This window comes from Salarias fasciatus, chromosome 9 (assembly GCF_902148845.1).
Source record: "Salarias fasciatus chromosome 9, fSalaFa1.1, whole genome shotgun sequence".
NCBI classification, from domain to species: domain Eukaryota; kingdom Metazoa; phylum Chordata; class Actinopteri; order Blenniiformes; family Blenniidae; genus Salarias; species Salarias fasciatus.
This window is the reverse complement of record NC_043753.1, coordinates 25880903-25901757: the sequence shown is the minus strand read 5'-3', so window position 1 is coordinate 25901757 and position 20855 is coordinate 25880903. Positions and strand designations below refer to the sequence as shown.

General features: G+C 53.1%; 1 protein-coding gene across 2 annotated transcripts in view; it reads left to right on the top strand.

Annotated features, from left to right (window-relative positions):
* Nucleotides 1–259: 259 nt before the first annotated feature.
* abcd3a (ATP-binding cassette, sub-family D (ALD), member 3a) overlaps nt 260–20855 on the top strand; it is a 32535-nt gene continuing 11939 nt past the window's right edge. The window contains exons 1-20 of one of the 2 annotated variants that reach the window (XM_030099840.1): nt 260–418; nt 2543–2579; nt 2659–2757; nt 6073–6161; nt 8619–8688; nt 9275–9372; nt 9455–9578; nt 10644–10700; nt 10791–10933; nt 11009–11078; nt 11226–11295; nt 12990–13087; nt 13715–13806; nt 14549–14640; nt 14720–14786; nt 14879–14942; nt 15023–15100; nt 15178–15243; nt 16895–16984; nt 17053–17172. In XM_030099840.1, coding sequence (XP_029955700.1) covers nt 309–418; nt 2543–2579; nt 2659–2757; nt 6073–6161; nt 8619–8688; nt 9275–9372; nt 9455–9578; nt 10644–10700; nt 10791–10933; nt 11009–11078; nt 11226–11295; nt 12990–13087; nt 13715–13806; nt 14549–14640; nt 14720–14786; nt 14879–14942; nt 15023–15100; nt 15178–15243; nt 16895–16984; nt 17053–17172 — 1734 coding nt within the window. In that variant the 5' untranslated portion in view covers nt 260–308. Of the gene's footprint in view, nt 419–2542; nt 2580–2658; nt 2758–6072; nt 6162–7726; nt 7797–8618; nt 8689–9274; nt 9373–9454; nt 9579–10643; nt 10701–10790; nt 10934–11008; nt 11079–11225; nt 11296–12989; nt 13088–13714; nt 13807–14548; nt 14641–14719; nt 14787–14878; nt 14943–15022; nt 15101–15177; nt 15244–16894; nt 16985–17052; nt 17173–20855 lie in introns of both variants that reach the window. The other variant, XM_030099841.1, reaches the window with a different exon arrangement.

The following is a 20855-nucleotide window of genomic DNA, read 5'->3' as shown; positions in this document are numbered from 1 at the left end:
TGTGAATGTCGTGACTTCGGTTTGTTTCTCTGCTCTGAATACAGTGGAGCTGGTCCTCATCCAACATGGCGGCGGCGCTGTGACGTCAGTGATCTATGGAGCTAGAGACATAGACCATAGAACATATACAGACCATAAAGTTTACGGCTCTGTGCTCCAGTGCCTGGCGTCGGTCTATGTGTATCTCTCTGTGCTCTGCGCGGGATCTGCGGCCTGTGTCTATATCTCTGTGCGCTCTATGCGTGCAGCTCTATGCTCCAGCTTATAGTCCTCCTGGCCCGCACAGCACCGGTCGTTGTGTCAGAAACATGGCGACTTTCAGTAAATACTTGACGGCTAAGAACTCCTCCGTGGCGGTCGGTGCTCTGCTGGTCCTCTACCTCCTGAAGAACCGCAGTCGGAAGGCCAAGCCGGGCAGGTGAGGAGCGGAGGAGGGCGGCTTTTAGTCACTTGGAGGAGGGATGCTAGTTAGCAGCTGTTAGCCGTCCATTCTGACAGGTGGAAGACTCGGAGTTCACCTTGTTCACCTGGCTAGCTCAGAGTGGGTAGGCTAGCGGAGAGTGGCTAAGTTAACAGTTGGCAGGTTAACTGAGAATAGGTAGGTTAACAGAGAGTAGGTAGGTTAACTGAGTGTGGCTCGGTTAACTGAGGGTGAAGAGATTAACTGAGAGGAGGCAGGTTAACTGGTGGTTAACTAGGTTAACTGGGAGTGGTTAGTTTAACTGAGAGGAGGCAGGTTAACTGGTGGTTAACTAGGTTAACTGGGAGTGGTTACTTTAACTGAGGGTGGCTAGGTTAACTGGGAGTGGTTAGTTAAACGCAGTAGCACAGTTAACAGAGTAGGCAGTTTAACGTAGGATGGGTAGGCAAACTAAGAGTGGGTAGGTTAACTGAGAGTAGGCAGATTAACTCTGGCCAGTGGAAAGTGTTTTTTCTAGATGTTTTTTCCAGACTAACGTTGCACTCTTTCACTGTTTGGTCTCGTGACTTGTATTTCATACTATGGCTGTACTTACAACCTGCGGCCACTAGACGTCACTGTATGACAGCAGAACACTGCTACGTTCCCTCACACAGCGCTCTGCGACGGACAGTCCTCCACTCTGACTCCGGGTCTGTTATTGCCGGACCGGTTCTGCGGCTGTTCAGCCGTCACCGACCCGGTCCGTCCGGAGCGCTGTCGTGGAGCTGAGGACGGAGCTCGTTCGGAGGATTACAATGAGTCTGCATGTTGTCCCGAGTGATTGGTTGCTGCAGAATCCTGGTCACATCCTCGCCCGTTTGGCCCGTACCTTGGTTGCAGTGTGGACACAGTGTGAGCAGGTGTATTTTCGCTCTTTAACCTGGACACGTGTCTGCGTCTCCTCATATCAGGCCACACAGCGGTCCCTCTGTCTAGTTATCTGCAAATATTGTGACTGATCAGCACCGCTGTGTCTCGCTTGGACATCAGGGAAGCTTCTTCAGAATGTTGGACAATAGACTGACCCAGAAAAGCCTAATGTCTTGCAAACTGGTGGAGGACACTGGAGGTTTTATGAACGTGACAGCTTTAGTGTGTTTGATTTAGAGCTGGGCAAAATTTACCATATTTGGTACGTATATCTGATGAGCACAAACACGATCTGCACAGGAAACAAACACGTCAGGGTCAAAGGTTCCCCTCTGGAGCCGTGAGCCTCTTCATGTTCCCTGTCAAACATACGGTCTGTGGACCAAACACGGGACACCAGAGGGTCCATTCCAGTCAGCATAATTGAAACGTTGATGTAAAAATTTCTTTGACATGAGAATGTAGATGTTGAAGAATTCAGTCCTTGTTGTTGTAATTTTGTGAATGCAGCTGTCTCTGCAGTTCACTGCAGGAAGTGCTGAGGGCAGCATCGCTCTGTTTACGTCCCGCAGGAAGAAGCTCAAAACACGAGCTTTTACCTCTAAAACAGAAACACGTGGTTGGTCATGGCTCAAGACCACTGCAGTGTACTGTGGGGTGAAAGGGGTGCAGACTCTCTCCCACTTTCCCAGGATTCAGAACGTTTTACTGAAAACAAACCAGCTAAACTCGTCAGCATTCCTTCCTGGTTTCCACTGCAGCAGCAGCAGAGTGGCTTCAGCCTGATGATGTTTGAATTCATCATATTTGAGCAGGAGGATCGTCTGCTTCTCCATCGTGAGATATAGCTAGTGAAAGATCGTGACCCAAGAATAATTCCACACCAGAGGTTCATGATTCCCAGTCCATATTCTCCTGGTCCTGCTCCAGATCCTCCTGGTCCTGATTCCAGTCCAAACTCTCCTGATGTTGAAATCAGTTTCAAAGTGTACCACTGACGCCACCTGCTGTGCTCATGTGGATTCGTTGGGTTTGATCTGTAAAAATGCTGTGAAATGACTGCTGCTCCTCACACTGTATACGTAAAGCTGAGTGATTAAATTCATTTACTGCAGTAAAAATCAAATAAGTCCATCTTATTCTTCAATGTTCATGTCTGCTGAACTGGAGGATGACATGCTGCTGAAGAGTCTGTTCTGTTTGTTCCAGTGGGAAGCGAGACTCGGAGCTGGTGTTGTCCTCAGAGGTATGTCCAGCACGTCGTCCTCGTGTTGGAAATTGGAAGATCCAGTGGATGTTATCAGGTCCTTTCTTCTGTTTTGTAGAAAGATGGAAGGAAAGACAGAGCAGCAGTGGACAGAGTCTTCGTTGGCCGGATCCTGCGGATCTTGAGAGTCCTGGTCCCCCGAGTCTTCTGCATGGAGGTACGTTTCATCTGGACAGGTGGTGGAAGCATGGGACAGGCGGGCGAATCGGACGGCTTCACTTTGAGAGACTCTCCAGTGAAGATAGAATGTGAGAACCACTGCCATTGGCCTCTCTGTGCCCATATGGAAGGTTCAGGGGAACTCCATCCAGACCAGGCTCTTTGCTCGCTACGCCACTGTGCAGGTTAGCATGTGGCATGTAGCATCGTCCCTGCAGTGTGTTCAGACTCGATGTCTTCCAGAAGCTTCTATCAGTGAAGGGCGTCGACTGGCTGCTGGTCTTCTCCATCCTCTTCATCACTGGCTTCACTCTTTACGCCATCCTGCGGACAGACAGCATCCGCTGGCTCATACCGGGACAGGAGCATGAGCATCAGGACTGAAGACACACAGCAGCGACAAACCCCTTTCCGAAAGCATTGGGATGTAAATTATTTGAAAAAAAAAAAAAACAAGGATGTAATAGGATTACTATTGCAACAACACATCACCAGCAAGGTAAAACTACCCTGTCTCACGACGGTCTAACCCGCTCACATTCCCTATTAGTGGAGAACAATCCAACGCTTGGTGGATTCTGCTTCACAATGACAGGAAGAGCCGACATCCAAGGATCAAAAAGCAACGTTGCTATGAACGCTGGGCCGCCACAAGCCAGTTCTCCCTGTGGGAACTTTTCTGACACCTCCTGCTTAAAACCCAAAAAGTCAGAAGGATTGTGAGCTGGGGTTAGACCGTTTCAGCTCCCCATGGTGATCCGATCTCTTCTCAGACCTTCAGCACGTCAAACTAGCCTGAGTGTGGCTGGTGGTGGAGCAGGTTAAAGTGCTGCTCTGTGTGGGTGGAGCAGGTTAAAGTGCTGCTCCGTGTGGGTGGAGCAGGTTAAAGTGCTGCTCCGTGTGGGTGGAGCAGGTTAAAGTGCTGCTCTGTGTGGGTGGAGCAGGTTAAAGTGCTGCTCCGTGTGGGTGGAGCAGGTTAAAGTGCTGCTCCGTGTGGGTGGAGCAGGTTACCCCCAAATTCCACCTCTTCCGGGTCTGGTCCAGTCCGCTCCGACCCCCTCAGCAAATACGTTGCTATTTTAATGACAGTAGCCTCCGTTCCACCACGTTCGGCTCCGTCTGGATCCGCCCCACTCTGCTCCGTCAGTCCAAAATAGAGCCAAGGTCTATTTTTCTGTCCGGTCCGGTCCGTCCAGGTCTCCGCACGCATAAATTTCCACAGTTCAGATGCACCAGACAGGAAAGAGAACTCCAACAACCTCCGGCTTTATACAAAATACAATCATTTTGTCTTTATTAAAGACTTTAACATGTTTAAAGACGTTTTATTTGTCCTCACATCAATTTTCAGATATATCAGGAATAGACATCCCATTCTGATTAAAATATACACTTTAAAAAGCCGTACAGGCAAAAACTAGAACACACTTTCAAGTTTTATATGACAAACTTCTATTTTGCCTGTAATCAAGCTACAGTCCAACGTTTCTGACGTCCAGTCCAATGTTACACAGCTGCATATATGGCCCATTGTAGGCTGTTGCTCATATATTTCCTGTTTTCTACAAAATACATATTCAGGACCATGTATGCATTTTATTCTGAAAGGCCTGAATCTGCTCCTCGCACTGCTCTGCTTCTCCGGCCGGCGGAACAGAGGTGCAGCCGAGCGATCCGGAGCGATCCGGAGCGATCCGGAGCGATCCGGAGCGATCCGGAGTGATCCGGAGCGATCCGGAGCGATCCGGAGCTGTGGTTTCTGATAATACGGAGCAGAGCGGAGCAGACACGGAAGATGTGGAATTCCTCTGTTAAAGTGCTGCTCCATGTGGGTGGAGCAGGTTAATATCTAAAGTATTTTGCAGAGAGGTGAGTTAGTAGAAAGTTGTGTGCTGCTCCTGTCACTCTGAGTATTCAACGGCGGTCTGAGGAAGAAGTCACGATCACCTCTGTGTGGTGATCCAGTGCAGATCCAGTGCAGATCCAGTGCAGATCCAGTGCAGATCCAGTGCAGATCCAGTGTAGATCCAGTGTAGATCGAGTGCAGAAAGTGTAGCTCCAGTGCAGCTCCAGTGCAGATCCAGTCTAGATTCAGTGCAGCTCCAGTCTAGATCCAGTGCAGCTCCAGTCTAGATCCAGTGCAGCTCCAGTCTAGATCCAGTGCAGATCCAGTGCAGATCCAGTCTAGATCCAGTGCAGATCCAGTCTAGATCCAGTGCAGATCCAGTCTAGATCCAGTGTAGCTCCAGTCTAGATCCAGTGCAGATCCAGTCTAGATCCAGTGTAGATCCAGTGCAGCTCCAGTCTAGATCCAGTGTAGATCCAGTGCAGATCCAGTGTAGCTCCAGTGTAGCTCCAGTGTAGCTCCAGTGTAGCTCCAGTGTAGCTCCAGTGTAGATCCAGTGTAGATCCAGTGTAGATCGAGTGCAGAAAGTGTAGCTCCAGTGCAGCTCCAGTGTAGCTCCAGTCTAGATCCAGTGCAGCTCCAGTCTAGATCCAGTGCAGCTCCAGTCTAGATCCAGTGCAGCTCCAGTCTAGATCCAGTGCAGCTCCAGTCTAGATCCAGTGCAGCTCCAGTCTAGATCCAGTGCAGATCCAGTCTAGCTCCAGTGTAGATCCAGTGTAGCTCCAGTGTAGATTGAGTGCAGAAAGTGTAGCTCCAGTGCAGCTCCAGTCTAGATCCAGTGCAGCTCCAGTCTAGATCCAGTGCAGATCCAGTCTAGATCCAGTGTAGCTCCAGTGTAGATCCAGTGTAGCTCCAGTGTAGATCGAGTGCAGCTCCAGTGTAGATCGAGTGCAGCTCCAGTGTAGATCGAGTGCAGCTCCAGTGTAGATCCAGTGCAGCTCCAGTGTAGATCCAGTGCAGCTCCAGTGTAGATCGAGTGTAGATCCAGTGTAGATCCAGTGTAGATCCAGTGTAGCTCCAGTGTAGCTCCAGTGTAGATCCAGTGTAGCTCCAGTGTAGCTCCAGTGTAGCTCCAGTGTAGCTCCAGTGTAGCTCCAGTGTAGCTCCAGTGTAGCTCCAGTGTAGATCCAGTGCAGCTCCAGTGTAGATCCAGTGTAGATCCAGTGCAGCTCCAGTGTAGATCCAGTGCAGCTCCAGTGTAGATCCAGTGCAGCTCCAGTGTAGATCCAGTGCAGCTCCAGTGTAGATCCAGTGTAGATCCAGTATGTCGTCCTGGTGAAGCTCAGCAGACAGTTCCTCTCATACAGTGTCATAAAGATATGGTGAAGAGAGGCTGCTGACCTTTGACCCACCGCTGTAGGCCCTCAGGTGTATCTGGTCCGCTCACCGCTCCGGTTGTGTCCACAGACCGCCTACCTGGTGCTCATCGCCAGCATGCTGGTGGCCCGGACCTACTGCGACGTGTGGATGATCCAGAACGGCACCATGATCGAGAGGTCAGACGCTTTCCACTCTGCTCATGTCTGTGTGGCACACTGGGACTATATCTGAGGTCAGAGGTCAGAGGAGGAGCCCTGCTGCCTTCCTGACCAGATACATTTCACAGCACATGTAGACACATGGAGGCCATGTTGGATGAGGACCTTCCGCTCCAGGTAGGGATGTGTCGCATGGACACAACGTCCTGATTTTCTCCTGAAGGATAATCTCATGATAACCTTTAAAAAGAGTTTATAAATTCCTCCTGCTCACCAGGAGACCTAAGGATGAACAGATGCTTCCGGAAAGCAGCTCTTCTTTGTTTTCTTTACTGGACTCTCTGAGGAGCCTGGTCCAGGACCGGGGAGAGTCCTGAACTCTCTGAGGAGCCTGGTCCAGGACCGGGGAGAGTCCTGAACTCTCTGAGGAGCCTGGTCCAGGACCGGGGAGAGTCCTGAACTCTCTGAGGAGCCTGGTCCAGGACCGGGGAGAGTCCTGAACTCTCTAAAGGAGCCTGGTCCAGGACCGGGGAGAGTCCTGAACTCTCTGAGGAGCCTGGTCCAGGACCGGGGAGAGTCCTGGACTCTCTAAAGGAGCCTGGTCCAGGACCGGGGAGAGTCCTGGACTCTCTAAAGGAGCCTGGTCCAGGACCGGGGAGAGTCCTGGACTCTCTAAAGGAGCCTGGTCCAGGACCGGGGAGAGTCCTGGACTCTCTGAGGAGCCTGGTCCAGGACCGGGGAGAGTCCTGAACTCTCTGAGGAGCCTGGTCCAGGACCGGGGAGAGTCCTGAACTCTCTGAGGAGCCTGGTCCAGGACCGGGGAGAGTCCTGGACTCTCTAAAGGAGCCTGGTCCAGGACCGGGGAGAGTCCTGGACTCTCTGAGGAGCCTGGTCCAGGACCGGGGAGAGTCCTGGACTCTCATATCTTATCTAGATGGTGTAAGTTCTTGATAACTGCACTCGGTGTAAAGCCTCCCAGTGCTGCTGCAGACGGTTCCCGGACTGACCTCCAGCCCAGTAAGTCCCTGCTGTGAGGAGGCCTTCAGGCCAGCAGCATGTCCCCCCTGCTGTGCTGTCTTACTGACAGCAGACTGGTGGTTCTGGTCCAGGGTGCTCTCTTCTGTCAGAATGTGTCCTTTCCTGCGGACGTGGCTCAGCGGCTAGCGAGGTCTTCACACTTGGTCCATGCCAGTCTCAGTGGGACACATGTCCCAGAGTGTGTGTTCGTATTGAAATGGAGCCTTCAGTCAGTTTATTATACCTGTCCAGTCCCGTTATTCAGTCCTCGTGTAAACAGACCACCTGATTCTAAGTGTCCATGTTCTTAGAGTTTGCTCAGAAAGGAGGAAGTAGAGCCCAGACACATTTCCAGTGGAGGGAGGCCGAGCAGCAGCAGCGGCGGCAGAGTATTGCGGCAGGGCCACACGGTGCTGTCTGTGCTGCTGAAGATGTGGAATAACCTGTGCTTTGCCTCCAGGGGATCCTGCGTCTGTCCTCCAGTGTGACTGGACTCTGGACGGTTCACCAGTCTTGTTGTCTTTGCTGTGTGATGAAGCTGATGGCTTTACTTTGACTCTCCACAGCGGCATTATCAATAGAGACATCACTCTGTTCAAGAAGCACTTTTGTTCCTACATATCAGTCATACCTGGGGTAACTCACACGTCCCTCTAGAAGTGACCCAGCACTAACTGTGTGTTCTTAACGTGTTGGAGTGTGTGCTGTTTGTGGTTTTTCACTGTCAGACCTGCATTTTCTTTCAAGTCTGTAACAAACAGATGTGATGTTTGTCAGGAAACCCCTCACCTGAAATATCCTCCAGTCTCCTCTCCAGGACGGGACCGTCAGAGCTCAGTCGACCGATTCCAATCACACACGACCTGCTGGCGGCGTAAATAATCAGACGGAGCTCTGCTGCTCCCCAGCAGCATCTCCGAATCGACTGCACAGATGTCATGGGGCCAAAAGTCAAAGCTGACAGACTGAGAGCCTGCTGGAGGACACTGGAGACACACCTGATCAGACAGAGGGAGGGAAGCTCTGCGCTGTCCTGCTAAAGGCCTGGAGAAGCTCAGCCATCAGCATCGTGTCCCAAAGCGAGAGTGGACATGTGGCTGATTCCTGCCGTCACGCCGGGAAAACTCCACAACCTGATCTGGAACCTTCAAACTGAACTAAAAGTTAGATCAGTCTCTCCTGGACCAGATCAGTCTCTCCTGGACCAGATCAGTCTCTCCTGGACCGGAGTGGTCCTGCAGGCCTCAGGAGAGCTCAGTGTGAGCCGGGGTCTCGTCCCTCGCCCAGCGGGCTGTCCCTCAGTGTGTCTCCAGTAGTCCAGCATGGAGTTCAGGACTGGTGGATGTTTCAGGTTTTCACAGTGCCTGTCTGTTTCATATCAGGGAACAAGCCCCGCCCAGGAGACCTTGACCCCCCATAACACTGACCATGTCCCTCTCTGCATGTTGTGGTTCGCAGTGCAATTATCGGTCGCTCGACCAGAGATTTCAAGATCTGCTTGTTCAGCTTTGTCAAATTCATGCCTCTTGTAAGTGTGTGACTCCTCATCTCCACCCTCGAGCCGCCCGTCCTGCTCTCATGTCTGACGTGTCTGTAGGGCAGCGAGCTGCAACAGAGCCCTGATATGGAAAACACTGGCCTGTCTGTGTGATTTCTCACCGTGATGAGAGTAACCACTAACCTTAAGCTGATCCTTCTTCTGAACTAACTCCATAACTGCATGCTCCACTGACACTCGATCAGCCTCACACCGTCCTCAGTGCAGAGTAGGACTTATTGGAAACGATAGAAACCGTTTCTACTCTGAGGGAGTGCTGTAATGATGAGAAGAGCCTGGGTTCGGTGAAAGTGAGCCCGGCAGCCCACGGCCAGACGAGATAAAACCTGGAAGCAAAGTGTCTTCACACATCAGACCAGGAAAACTCAGTCCACACACAGCATTCCTCTCATGCCTGCAGCATTCTGGGTAAAGTTTGCATGGCCTCTGTCTACCAGCTCCCTCTGCATGCTCCTAGCTCTGTCTGTCACTTCCTGTCTTGCTGTGTGGCATCGAAGCGTGTTTCCTGTACTGACCTGCAGCTGGAGCGCCGACGTGACGCCTGTCCTCCTTCCAGATTGCCTTGGTCAACAACTTCCTGAAGTTTGGCCTCAACGAGCTGAAGCTGCGCTTCCGGACGAAGCTGACGAAGAGCCTGTATGACCAGTACCTCCAGTAAGGCTCCCGCTCGGACCTCGGCGCTCTCTGTCCGGCCCCGCCGCCTGCTGGTGACCTTTCATGACCTTTCTCTCTCCAGAGGTTACACCTACTACAAGATGGGCAACCTGGACAATCGGATAGCCAACGCAGACCAGCTGCTCACTCAGGATGTGGAGAAGTTCTGTAACAGTGTCGTGGATCTTTACTCCAACATCAGCAAGGTAAAACCGATGCCTTCAATTCAGCTTTATTTATACAGCACCGACGACAACACGGCCATCTCCAGACCCTGTACAAAGAAAACCAGCAGATCAACTCGAGCAGTGAGACACTGAGGGACCGAAAAACCTGCAGAACCAGGATCAGAGGAGGAGAACCCTGCAGAACCAGGATCAGAGGAGGAGAACCCTGCAGAACCAGGATCAGAGGAGGAGAACCCTGCAGAACCAGGATCAGAGGAGGAGAACCCTGCAGAACCAGGATCAGAGGAGGAGAACCCTGCAGAACCAGGATCAGAGGAGGAGAACCCTGCAGAACCAGGATCAGCGGTGGCAGCTTTCTGCTATTGCAGTTGGGTTGAGGGGACAGAGAGAAAGACATGAATAGGACAGACAGATTACACACCATGAAAGACCGAGTCCACCAGAGACCAGAGTGATCTGTCTTCAGGACTTCTGTAGTTTCCTGCATCAACTGTCCACAGTGTCTTCTATGTAGATCAAAGAGAGAAACTCCACGACTGAAACAGATGAAGTCCTGGAACAGACATGATCACCACAGCAGCGCCGTCACAAACTCAGTCTCACTGACTTTAGTTTAATATTGCCAAACGATGTACTCATGGGTCTTGTAATAGCTTTTCCCACTGCTTCAGCAATGCCATTCCCCCCCCCCCCTCTGCAAGGCAGACTGCTGCCTTGCACGGTGCTCGTTCCATCCATCGGAGCAGTTTCAGGATGTGTACGATGGGCAATCCAACCAGCAACCTTGTGATAGCGACTGGACCGCCGCCCCGCCTTGCTCAGTTTGACTGGATGCTCATGGCCCAGTGAGGTCCGGCACGTCCTGCTTGAGGTTGTTCTTCAGCCACAGCGAGCTGCTGAGCCGGGTTCATCCTCCTCCTGTTGGACCGGAACCTTCTCCACCTGCTGCTGTTCAACCTCTGATGTGATCAGACCTCATGTCAAGTCATGAAGTTGAAGAGAGAATGTGTCTCCGGTCACTGGACCGGCAGTCCCCGGCTGCGTCCTGCTGTAGTAACACTGTGGTTCTGATGTGTTGTGAAGCCTCTGCTGGACATCGGCCTCTACATCTTCAAGCTGACCAGTGCCATTGGCGCTCAGGTGAGAATTCCTCTGAACGCTCCCTCACCATCCTGGAGAGGATGCATGGAGCTCGTTCATGGACCTGTCCCCCTCCTGTCCTCTGACCAGGGCCCCGCCATCATGATGTCCTACCTGCTGATCTCAGGCCTGTTCCTGACCAGACTGAGGCGGCCCATCGGCAGGATGACGGTCACCGAGCAGCGCTACGAGGGAGAATACCGCTACGTCAACTCCCGCCTCATCACCAACAGGTGAGCCGTGCGTGCGTGTGCGCGTGTGCGCGTGCGTGCGTGGCTACACACTGACTTCTGCCGGCTGTTCTTCAGCGAGGAGATCGCCTTCTACAACGGGAACCAGAGGGAGAAGCAGACCATTCACGCCACCTTCAAGAGACTGGCGAGTACCGGAGGAAGCGTCTCACTCAGTCCTGTAGAAGGCCTGTAGTGCCGCACACTCCTAATGACTGCTGCATTCCAGAGAGGAATGGGTTAAGTCTCACACTGCTTGACAAGAGTGTTAATGTGGTTCTCTCTGTTCCTGAAGGTCGACCACTTGCACAGCTTCATCTTCTTCCGTTTCTCCATGGGCTTTGTGGACAGCATCATAGCCAAGTGTGAGTAGAGACATTTAGATGATGTTCAGAGTGAGGACAGACACCGTCCTCAGTGGTCCAGAGGTGGCTGATGGCCGGCTCTACGCCCCCTCTACAGCTCCTCTACAGCTCCTCTACAGCTTCTCCACAGCTCCTCTGCAGTAACTCCATAGTTGCTCTATGAAAATGAGTATTTCTATGCACCATGTTTTGAAGACAGAAGTCCAAACAGCCAGACTCCACTTTCCCCCGGATCATAACAGCTTAGTCATGATGAGCACAGAGACATGAAACAGACCCTGCTGACTGTGGAGGGAGCCGCCTGCATACGTGCTGCCATCTGGTGGAAGGTGTCGGTAAAGCAGCAGTGCATGAAAGTCCAGGACGTCAGACTTACTCCGGAGTGTGTGTGTCTGTGTCTATGTGTGTGTGATTCATGACTGCTTCCTCCAGTCCTCATGAGAGCCAGGCGTCTGAGGGGACTGAGTCTTAAGGCCTCCACACACTACAGGATAATCAGGCCGAATTTTGCCCCGATCTTCTCCTCCTGATCGACGCCGACAAGGGCCGATTGTCGGGAGTATGCAAATGAGTTCGGTCCGATCCTCCTCTGGTGTGCGGTGCGTTCAGAGAGATGTTTTCCGGTCGGAGCCTCTCGGGAGGCGTCGGAAGGGGAGATCGTAGATAATGAACATGTTTAATATTTCCAATCACAAATCCTGTGGTGTATGGAGCTCCGAGAGGCGCCGATCAGCCCCGAGTAGAGCTGTCCACACCCTCCAAATAAAGCTCCCTGATTGGATGAACAGCTCCGTCTCACCAATGATTAAAAAAATCCCCTCTCAGCTGTCAGAGCTGGATGAATATATGTCTGTGAAATATATTCACTATATATGACAGTGGAACAGAAGAGCCAGAGCTCTAAACTCAGCTGTACAGAAAGTGATGGTTCATCCTGTCGCTCCTGGATGAACTGGATTCCCTCCATTCAGACCCAAACTCCGATCTAATATCTGCATCTCCGCCAGTCCTGCAATAATCCCAGTGTTTTAATTAATCTCCGTTATTAACCATCATGGAAGAATGGGGAAGAAAAATAATAATAATAATAATAAAAAAAACTTTCCGCTGACTCCGTGCCTTCAGAGACAGGCGGACTATAATGAAACTTTTCTTAATCAAAGCTCAACGTGTTTTTATTCTGGTGTAAACTATCAAATCTGTGGACATGAGTGATTTAAGATATTTGGTGATTTAAAAAAGCAGCTTTTATTCGACACGGTCTGCTAATAACTTTATTCCACTGCTGCACTCGGGACTCAAAAGTAAAAAAAATAACAAAAACACACAAACAGATTAATAAGCTGAATTATTATTAAATGTGGAGGGTACATTTTATTAAAATGATCTGAAACTGTGTTTCCCTCTTCTGTACTGGAACATTAAAATTTTCTGGCAAGGTCCCGACAGTCCATGCTCTGAAGGAGCGATGCCGATGTGAATGAATGAACTGAATGAATGAATGAGTTCTCCACTTATTATTGAAAGTGGCGATGAATGTTAAACACAGGAATGAAGGGAAACATACCGACATACCGGGGTCGTCACACGCCAGCAGTGTTTAAAGCTGGAAGTGTGTTTTGCTGCTGGGCTCTTTAGCCCCGCCTCCACGTGGAGCTGTGAGACGTCCTGACCCGTCCTGCTTCTCTCTGCAGACGTGGCCACCGTGGTGGGGTATCTGGTGGTCAGCCGGCCATTTCTAGACCTGTCACACCCTCGACACCTGCACAGCACACACTCTGAACTGCTGGAGGTAACACACACACACACACACACACACACACACAGTCTTGTATTTCTATCCTTGTGGGGACCGTCCATTGACTCCCATTCATGTCTAGCCCCTAACCCTGACCCTTACCCTAACCCTAACCCACACCACAACAAAGCCTAACCCTAAAGAAATGTTTTTGACCTTTTACTTTTTTCAGTAACAACAACATGGTCAAGAAAACACTGTTTCTCCTACTTAGGACCGGAAAAAGGTCCCCACAAGGCACGTCGTTCCACGTTTTGCTATCCTTGTGGGGACATTTGGCCCCGACAAGGATAGAAATACAAGAACACACACACACACACACACACACACACACACACACACACACACACACACAGTAATGTTAAACCAGTAGAGCTTTTGTCTGAGCAGGAGGGTCGGGCTTTCAGTTTGTTGGTCAGAGGCCATGTGAGGCCTCCAGGTTCTGGATCAGCTTCCTCTGTGTGTCAGTGTGGACCAGAACCAGAACCGTGTCAGTGACTCCAACACTTTATAGAAGCTGGGAGGCGTCGGGTTTACCCAGGAACCCACTGCAGTTCTTTAATGATGCCGTGAGACCAGTAAGCAGACTCTGTGTGTGTGTGTGTGTGTGTGTGTGTGTAGGATTACTACCAGAGCGGCAGGATGCTGCTGAGGATGTCCCAGGCTCTGGGCAGGATCGTGCTGGCTGGCAGGGAGATGAGTCGTCTCTCAGGGTGAGTCTCCGTCCCTCGCCGCCGCTCCCCTCAGTCTTTCAGCTTTACTCACTGATGTGACCTTTGACCTGCTGCATCTGAAAGTCAGCTGACCTTTGACCTAAGTCGTTTCTCACTTCTTAGTATATTATACTTGGTATTCTTAAAACTACGTTCTGTCAAACAGTAGCTCTAGTATTTCAGAGTGTTTTCACTCACCGCTGTGTTTACTCCTCCTCGTGGCTTGTGAAATGCATTCTGGGTAATTTCGCTTCTCAAGTCTATAGAAGTCTGGTCCCATGCAGACTTGGTAAAGTGGGCGGAGTCAGTCTACATCCGAGTGTTTCATGTGCACTTGGTGAGAGGGGTACTTTGAATTGGATCAGGACTCGGTCTCCGACTGACGACTCACCAGTCTGAGTCCTGAACGGCCCTGAGTCATTAGACTGACAGATGACCTTTGACCTACTGCATAAGAGCGTCAGACGACCTTTGACCTGATTCATAAGAGCGTCACATGACCTTTGCCCTGCATCCTGGCAGCAGATCAGCCTGGGATTATCCCTCCAGGATGCCCTGGTCTCTGGGTTCTGGATGCCTGTTCTCCTGGTTCTGAGGCTCTGAGAGCAGAAGACCAGACTCCTTGAAGAGAGCTTTGTTGTGGTCTGATGTGGTCCTGATGTGGTCCTGATGTGGTCCTGATGTGGTCCTGATGTGGTCTGATGTGGTCCTGATGTGGTCCTGATGTGATCTGTATCCACAGATTCACAGCCCGGATCACTGAACTGATGAAGGTCCTGAAGGAGCTGAATGCTGGGAAGTACGAGCGGACCATGGTGTCCCTGCAGGACAGAGGTTGGTCCCCTGGTTGGACGTGTCCAGCTGTGGCGCTGTCCCAGCGGCTGTCCTCATGCTTCTGTTCCTGTGACCCTAGACGCCGACACGGCAGAGAAGCTGGTTCCTGGGAACGGCCGGATCATCAACAGAGACAACATCATCAAGTAAAGCCGCCGGACGCCCGGCCCGGGACCTTCCAGGACCGTCCAGGGTTCCTCTGACCTCATCTTCTCTCCCGCTCTTTGTGTTTCTGCAGATTCGAGCATACTCCCCTGGCAACGCCGAACGGCGACATCCTGATCAGAGACCTGAGCTTTGAGGTAGGACGGCGCTTCATTCACCGCTGTCCTCTTTCCCCTGTGTGGACAAACGCTAACAGATGTGTCCCCTGGCGCTGAAGGTGAGCTCTGGTACCAACGTCCTGGTGTGTGGACCCAACGGCTGTGGGAAGAGCTCCCTGTTCAGAGTCCTGGGAGAGGTGAGGTAGCACTGGTGAATGGTCCTCAGGTCAGCCCTGCACATGCAGCTCCACCGTCTGTTTCTGTTCTGATGCAGCTCTGGCCTCTGTTCGGCGGGTCGCTGACCAAACCTGAGAGGGGGAAGCTCTTCTACGTGCCACAGGTAACAATCCTCCATCCAGACCGCCGCACTGCACACACCGCCCTGCACACTGCACCCCGCACTGCAGACTGCACACACCGCCCTGCACACTGCACCCCGCACTGCACACTGCACACACCACCCTGCACACTGCACACACCGCCCTGCACACCGCACCCCGCCCTGCACACTGCACACACCACCCTGCACACTGCACACACCGCCCTGCACACCGCACACGCCGCCCTGCACACTGCACACACCGCCCTACACACCACCCTGCACACTGCACACACCGCCCTGCACACCGCACACACCGCCCTGCACACTGCACCCCGCACTGCACACTGCACACACCACCCTGCACACTGCACACACCGCCCTGCACACTGCACACACCGCCCTGCACACCGCACCCCGCACTGCACACTGCACACACCACACTGCACAGTGCACACACCGCCCTGCACACTGCACCGCACACTACACTGCACGCCGTCGCACTGCACGCCGCACTGCACGCCCCACTTCACACTACATTGCACGCCGCTGCACTGCACGCCGCACTGCGCACCGCGCCGCACCACACTGCGCGCCACACACCGCACTGCGTGCCACACACCGCCCTGCACACTGCACCGCACACTACACTGCACGCCGCCGCACTGCACGCCCCACTTCACACTACATTGCACGCCGCTGCACTGCACGCCGCACTGCGCACCACGCCGCACCACACTGCGCGCCACACACCGCACTGCGTGCCACACACCGCACTGCACACTACACTGCACGCCGCTTCCTGTACTGCATACTGCCGCACTGCACGCCGCACTGCACATCGTACTACACACTACACTGCATGCCACACACCATACTGCACACCGCACGCCGCCTAAAAGGAAGCCGCACGGCACACTACACTGCACACCACACGCTGTACTGCACGCCGCCGCACTGCGCGCTGCACCGCACACCGCACTGCACACTACACTGCACGCCACATGCCGCACCACACGTACTGCACACCTCACCGCACGCCGCTGCACTCCGCGCTACACTGCACACCACACGCCGTACTGCACACCGCACGCCGCCGCACTGCACACTACACTGCACGCCACACGCTGTACTGCACGCTGCCGCACTGCACACCACACGCCGCACCACACCGTACTGCACACCGCACTTCCCACTGCACCGCACGCCGCACCACACGCCGTACTACACACTACACACCACATGCCGTACTGCACACCACACGCAGTACTGCACACCGCAGGCCACCGAAATGCACGCCGCACTGCACACTACACACCGCACCGTGCAGCACACTACACTGCACACCACATGCCGCACCACATGTACTGCACACCTCACCGCACGCCGCCACACTGCACGCTACACTGCACACCACACGCCGCACCGCACCATACTGCACACAGTGCTGCACGCCGTACTGCATGCCGCACTGCGCACTGCACTGCACGACACACCGTACTGCACACTACACTGCATGCCACACGCTGTACTGCACACTGCACACTGCCTCTGAAAAGTGACTCCTTCTGAATAAACAATGAGAGCAACATTATTGGATCGTGTGTGTGTGTGTGTGTGTGTGTGTGTGTGTGTGTGTGTGTGTGTGTGTGTGTGTGTGTGTGTTCTTCAGAGACCTTACATGACTCTGGGAACTCTGAGGGACCAAGTCATCTATCCTGATACCTATGAAGACCAAAAGAGGAAAGGCATATCTGACCAGGTAACACACACACACACACACACACACACACACACACAGACCTCCACTGATGGCCCGACTCTGTCCAGGTGTTGAAAGAGTACCTGGACAACGTTCAGCTGGGTCACATCCTGGACAGGGAGGGCAGCTGGGACATGGTCCAGGACTGGATGGACGTGCTGAGTGGAGGAGAGAAGCAGAGGATGGCTGTGAGGACACACACACACACACACACACAGCCCTTTAACTGCTGTCATTACAGTTACTCCACATGTCAAGTAATCCCAGCCCAGTTGACTGGAGCTGCAGTAGCAAAGCTGATAAAAATATTTTAAGAGCATTTGAATTGGTTGTTCTTGTAACTGACGTTAAGTATTTCCTGTCATGTGTTACTCTTGAGGTAACTGGAGCTAATGTTAACCCTTCTAACCCTTTGTCCCAGTGATCAGCAGAGTAGTTGTGAGATAACTGAAAGCTAAAACAGTCACTTCGTTCTTTGTAGATCTTTCCTCAGATGAATTCTTCTGACAGGGGTGACGATGCACTCAGCTGACGAGATGAGACACCGTATGAGGTTCACGATCATGATACTCCAAGCACTGGAACACAAGATTTCCTCTTTAAAAGCATATATGACTGAACAGACAGACTTCCTTCCACACAGAATGAGTGTGTTGCAGAGAGGTCCTGTGTTGGTCCAGAGAGCTGGGAGCTCCTGTCCTGTTTCCTTACAGTTCTTACATGTTGACGTGTCTTGGCTGCCACTCAGTGACCGTTCGCTTTGTACTGAGACCCAAAATGCTGCTACACTCATGGATTAAAAGTGGGGGGGTGTCTTCAGCGCTGAGATGTTAAAACTCCAAAGTCTTTCTGGCTGTGACCAATGAGCAGCTGCTGCTTTACGTCTTCTTCTTGTCCGGTTCTGGTAGAGCTACGTGTAGCAACAGTACATTACTGAAGCGTCCCGTTGGACTGGGTCTGAAGCGTCTCTTTGGTCTCGGTCTGAAGCGTCCGGTAGGACTGGGTCTGAAGCGTCTGGTAGGACTGGGTCTGAAGCGTCTCTTTGGACTGGGTCTGAAGCGTCCGGTAGGACTGGGTCTGAAGCGTCCGGTAGGACTGGGTCTGAAGCGTCCGGTAGGACTGGGTCTGAAGCGTCCGTTAGAACTGGGTCTGAAGCGTCTCTTTGGACTGGGTCTGAAGCGTCTGGTAGGACTGGGTCTGAAGCGTCTGGTAGGACTGGGTCTGAAGCGTCTGGTAGGACTGGGTCTGAAGCGTCTGGTAGGACTGGGTCTGAAGCGTCTGGTAGGACTGGGTCTGAAACGTCTCTTTGGACTGGGTCTGAAACGTCTCTTTGGACTGGGTCTGAAACGTCTCTTTGGACTGGGTCTGAAGCGTCTGGTAGGACTGGGTCTGAAGCGTCTGGTAGGACTGGGTCTGAAGCGTCCGGTAGGACTGGGTCTGAAGCGTCCGGTAGGACTGGGTCTGAAGCGTCCGTTAGAACTGGGTCTGAAGCGTCTCTTTGGACTGGGTCTGAAGCGTCTGGTAGGACTGGGTCTGAAGCGTCTGGTAGGACTGGGTCTGAAGCGTCTCTTTGGACTGGGTCTGAAGCGTCCAGTAGGACTGGGTCTGAAGCGTCCGGTAGGACTGGGTCTGAAGCGTCCGGTAGGACTGGGTCTGAAGCGTCCGGTAGGACTGGGTCTGAAGCGTCTGGTAGGACTGGGTCTGAAGCGTCTCTTTGGACTGGGTCTGAAGCGTCTGGTAGGACTGGGTCTGAAGCGTCCGGTAGGACTGGGTCTGAAGCGTCTGGTAGGACTGGGTCTGAAGCGTCTGGTAGGACTGGGTCTGAAGCGTCTGGTAGGACTGGGTCTGAAGCGTCCGGTAGGACTGGGTCTGAAGCGTCTGGTAGGACTGGGTCTGAAGCGTCTGGTAGGACTGGGTCTGAAGCGTCCGGTAGGACTGGGTCTGAAGCGTCCGTTAGAACTGGGTCTGAAGCGTCTCTTTGGACTGGGTCTGAAGCGTCTCTTTGGACTGGGTCTGAAGCGTCTGGTAGGACTGGGTCTGAAGCGTCTCTTTGGACTGGGTCTGAAGCGTCTCTTTGGACTGGGTCTGAAGCGTCTCTTTGGACTGGGTCTGAAGCGTCCGGTAGGACTGGGTCTGAAGCGTCCGGTAGGACTGGGTCTGAAGCGTCCATTAGAACTGGGTCTGAAGCGTCTCTTTGGACTGGGTCTGAAGCGTCTCTTTGGACTGGGTCTGAAGCGTCTGGTAGGACTGGGTCTGAAGCGTCTGGTAGGACTGGGTCTGAAGCGTCTCTTTGGACTGGGTCTGAAGCGTCTGGTAGGACTGGGTCTGAAGCGTCTCTTTGGACTGGGTCTGAAGCGTCTCTTTGGACTGGGTCTGAAGCGTCCGGTAGGACTGGGTCTGAAGCGTCTCTTTGGACTGGGTCTGAAGCGTCTCTTTGGACTGGGTCTGAAGCGTCTCTTTGGACTGGGTCTGAAGCGTCTCTTAGGACTGGGTCTGAAGCGTCTCTTTGGACTGGGTCTGAAGCGTCTGGTAGGACTGGGTCTGAAGCGTCTCTTTGGACTGGGTCTGAAGCATCCGGTAGGACTGGGTCTGAAGCGTCCAGTAGGACTGGGTCTGAAGCGTCTCTTTGGACTGGGTCTGAAGCGTCTGGTAGGACTTGGTCTGAAGCGTCTGGTAGGACTGAGTCTGAAGCGTCTGGTAGAACTGGGTCTGAAGCGTCTCTTTGGACTGGGTCTGAAGCGTCCGGTAGGACTGGGTCTGAAGCGTCTGGTAGGACTGGGTCTGAAGCGTCTGGTAGGACTGGGTCTGAAGCGTCTGGTAGGACTGGGTCTGAAGCGTCTGGTAGGACTGGGTCTGAAGCGTCCGGTAGGACTGGGTCTGAAGCGTCTGGTGGGACTGGGTCTGAAGCGTCCGGTAGGACTGGGTCTAAAGCGTCTCTTTGGACTGGGTCTGGAGCGTCCAGTAGGACTGGGTCTGAAGCGTCCGGTAGGACTGGGTCTGAAGCGTCTGGTAGGACTGGGTCTGAAGCGTCCGGTAGGACTGGGTCTGAAGCGTCTGGTAGGACTGGGTCTGAAGCGTCTGGTAGGACTGGGTCTGAAGCGTCTGGTAGGACTGGGTCTGAAGCGTCTGGTAGGACTGGGTCTGAAGCGTGTCTTTGGGCTGGGTCTGAAGCGTCTCTTTGGACTGGGTCTGAAGCGTCTGGTAGGACTGGGTCTGAAGCGTCTGGTAGGACTGGGTCTGAAGCGTCTGGTAGGACTGGGTCTGAAGCGTCTGGTAGGACTGGGTCTGAAGCGTCTGGTAGGACTGGGTCTGAAGCATCTGGTAGGACTGGGTCTGAAGCTTCTGGTAGGACTGGGTCTGAAGCGTCCGGTAGGACTGGGTCTGAAGCGTCCGGTAGGACTGGGTCTGCAGCGTCTGGTAGGACTGGGTCTGAAGCGTCTCTTTGGACTGGGTCTGAAGCGTCTGGTAGGACTGGGTCTGAAGCGTCTGGTAGGACTGGGTCTGAAGCGTCTGGTGGGACTGGGTTTGAAGCGTCCGGTAGGACTGGGTCTGAAGTGTCCGGTAGGACTGGGTCTGAAGCGTCTGGTAGGACTGGGTCTGAAGCGTCCGGTAGGACTGGGTCTGAAGCGTGTCTTTGGGCTGGGTCTGAAGCGTCTCTTTGGACTGGGTCTGAAGCGTCTGGTAGGACTGGGTCTGAAGCGTCTGGTAGGACTGGGTCTGAAGCGTGTGGTAGGACTGAGTCTGAAGCGTCCGGTAGGACTGGGTCTGAAGCGTCCGGTAGGACTGGGTCTGAAGCGTCCGGTAGGACTGGGTCTGAAGCGTCCGGTAGGACTGGGTCTGAAGCGTCCGGTAGGACTGGGTCTGAAGCGTC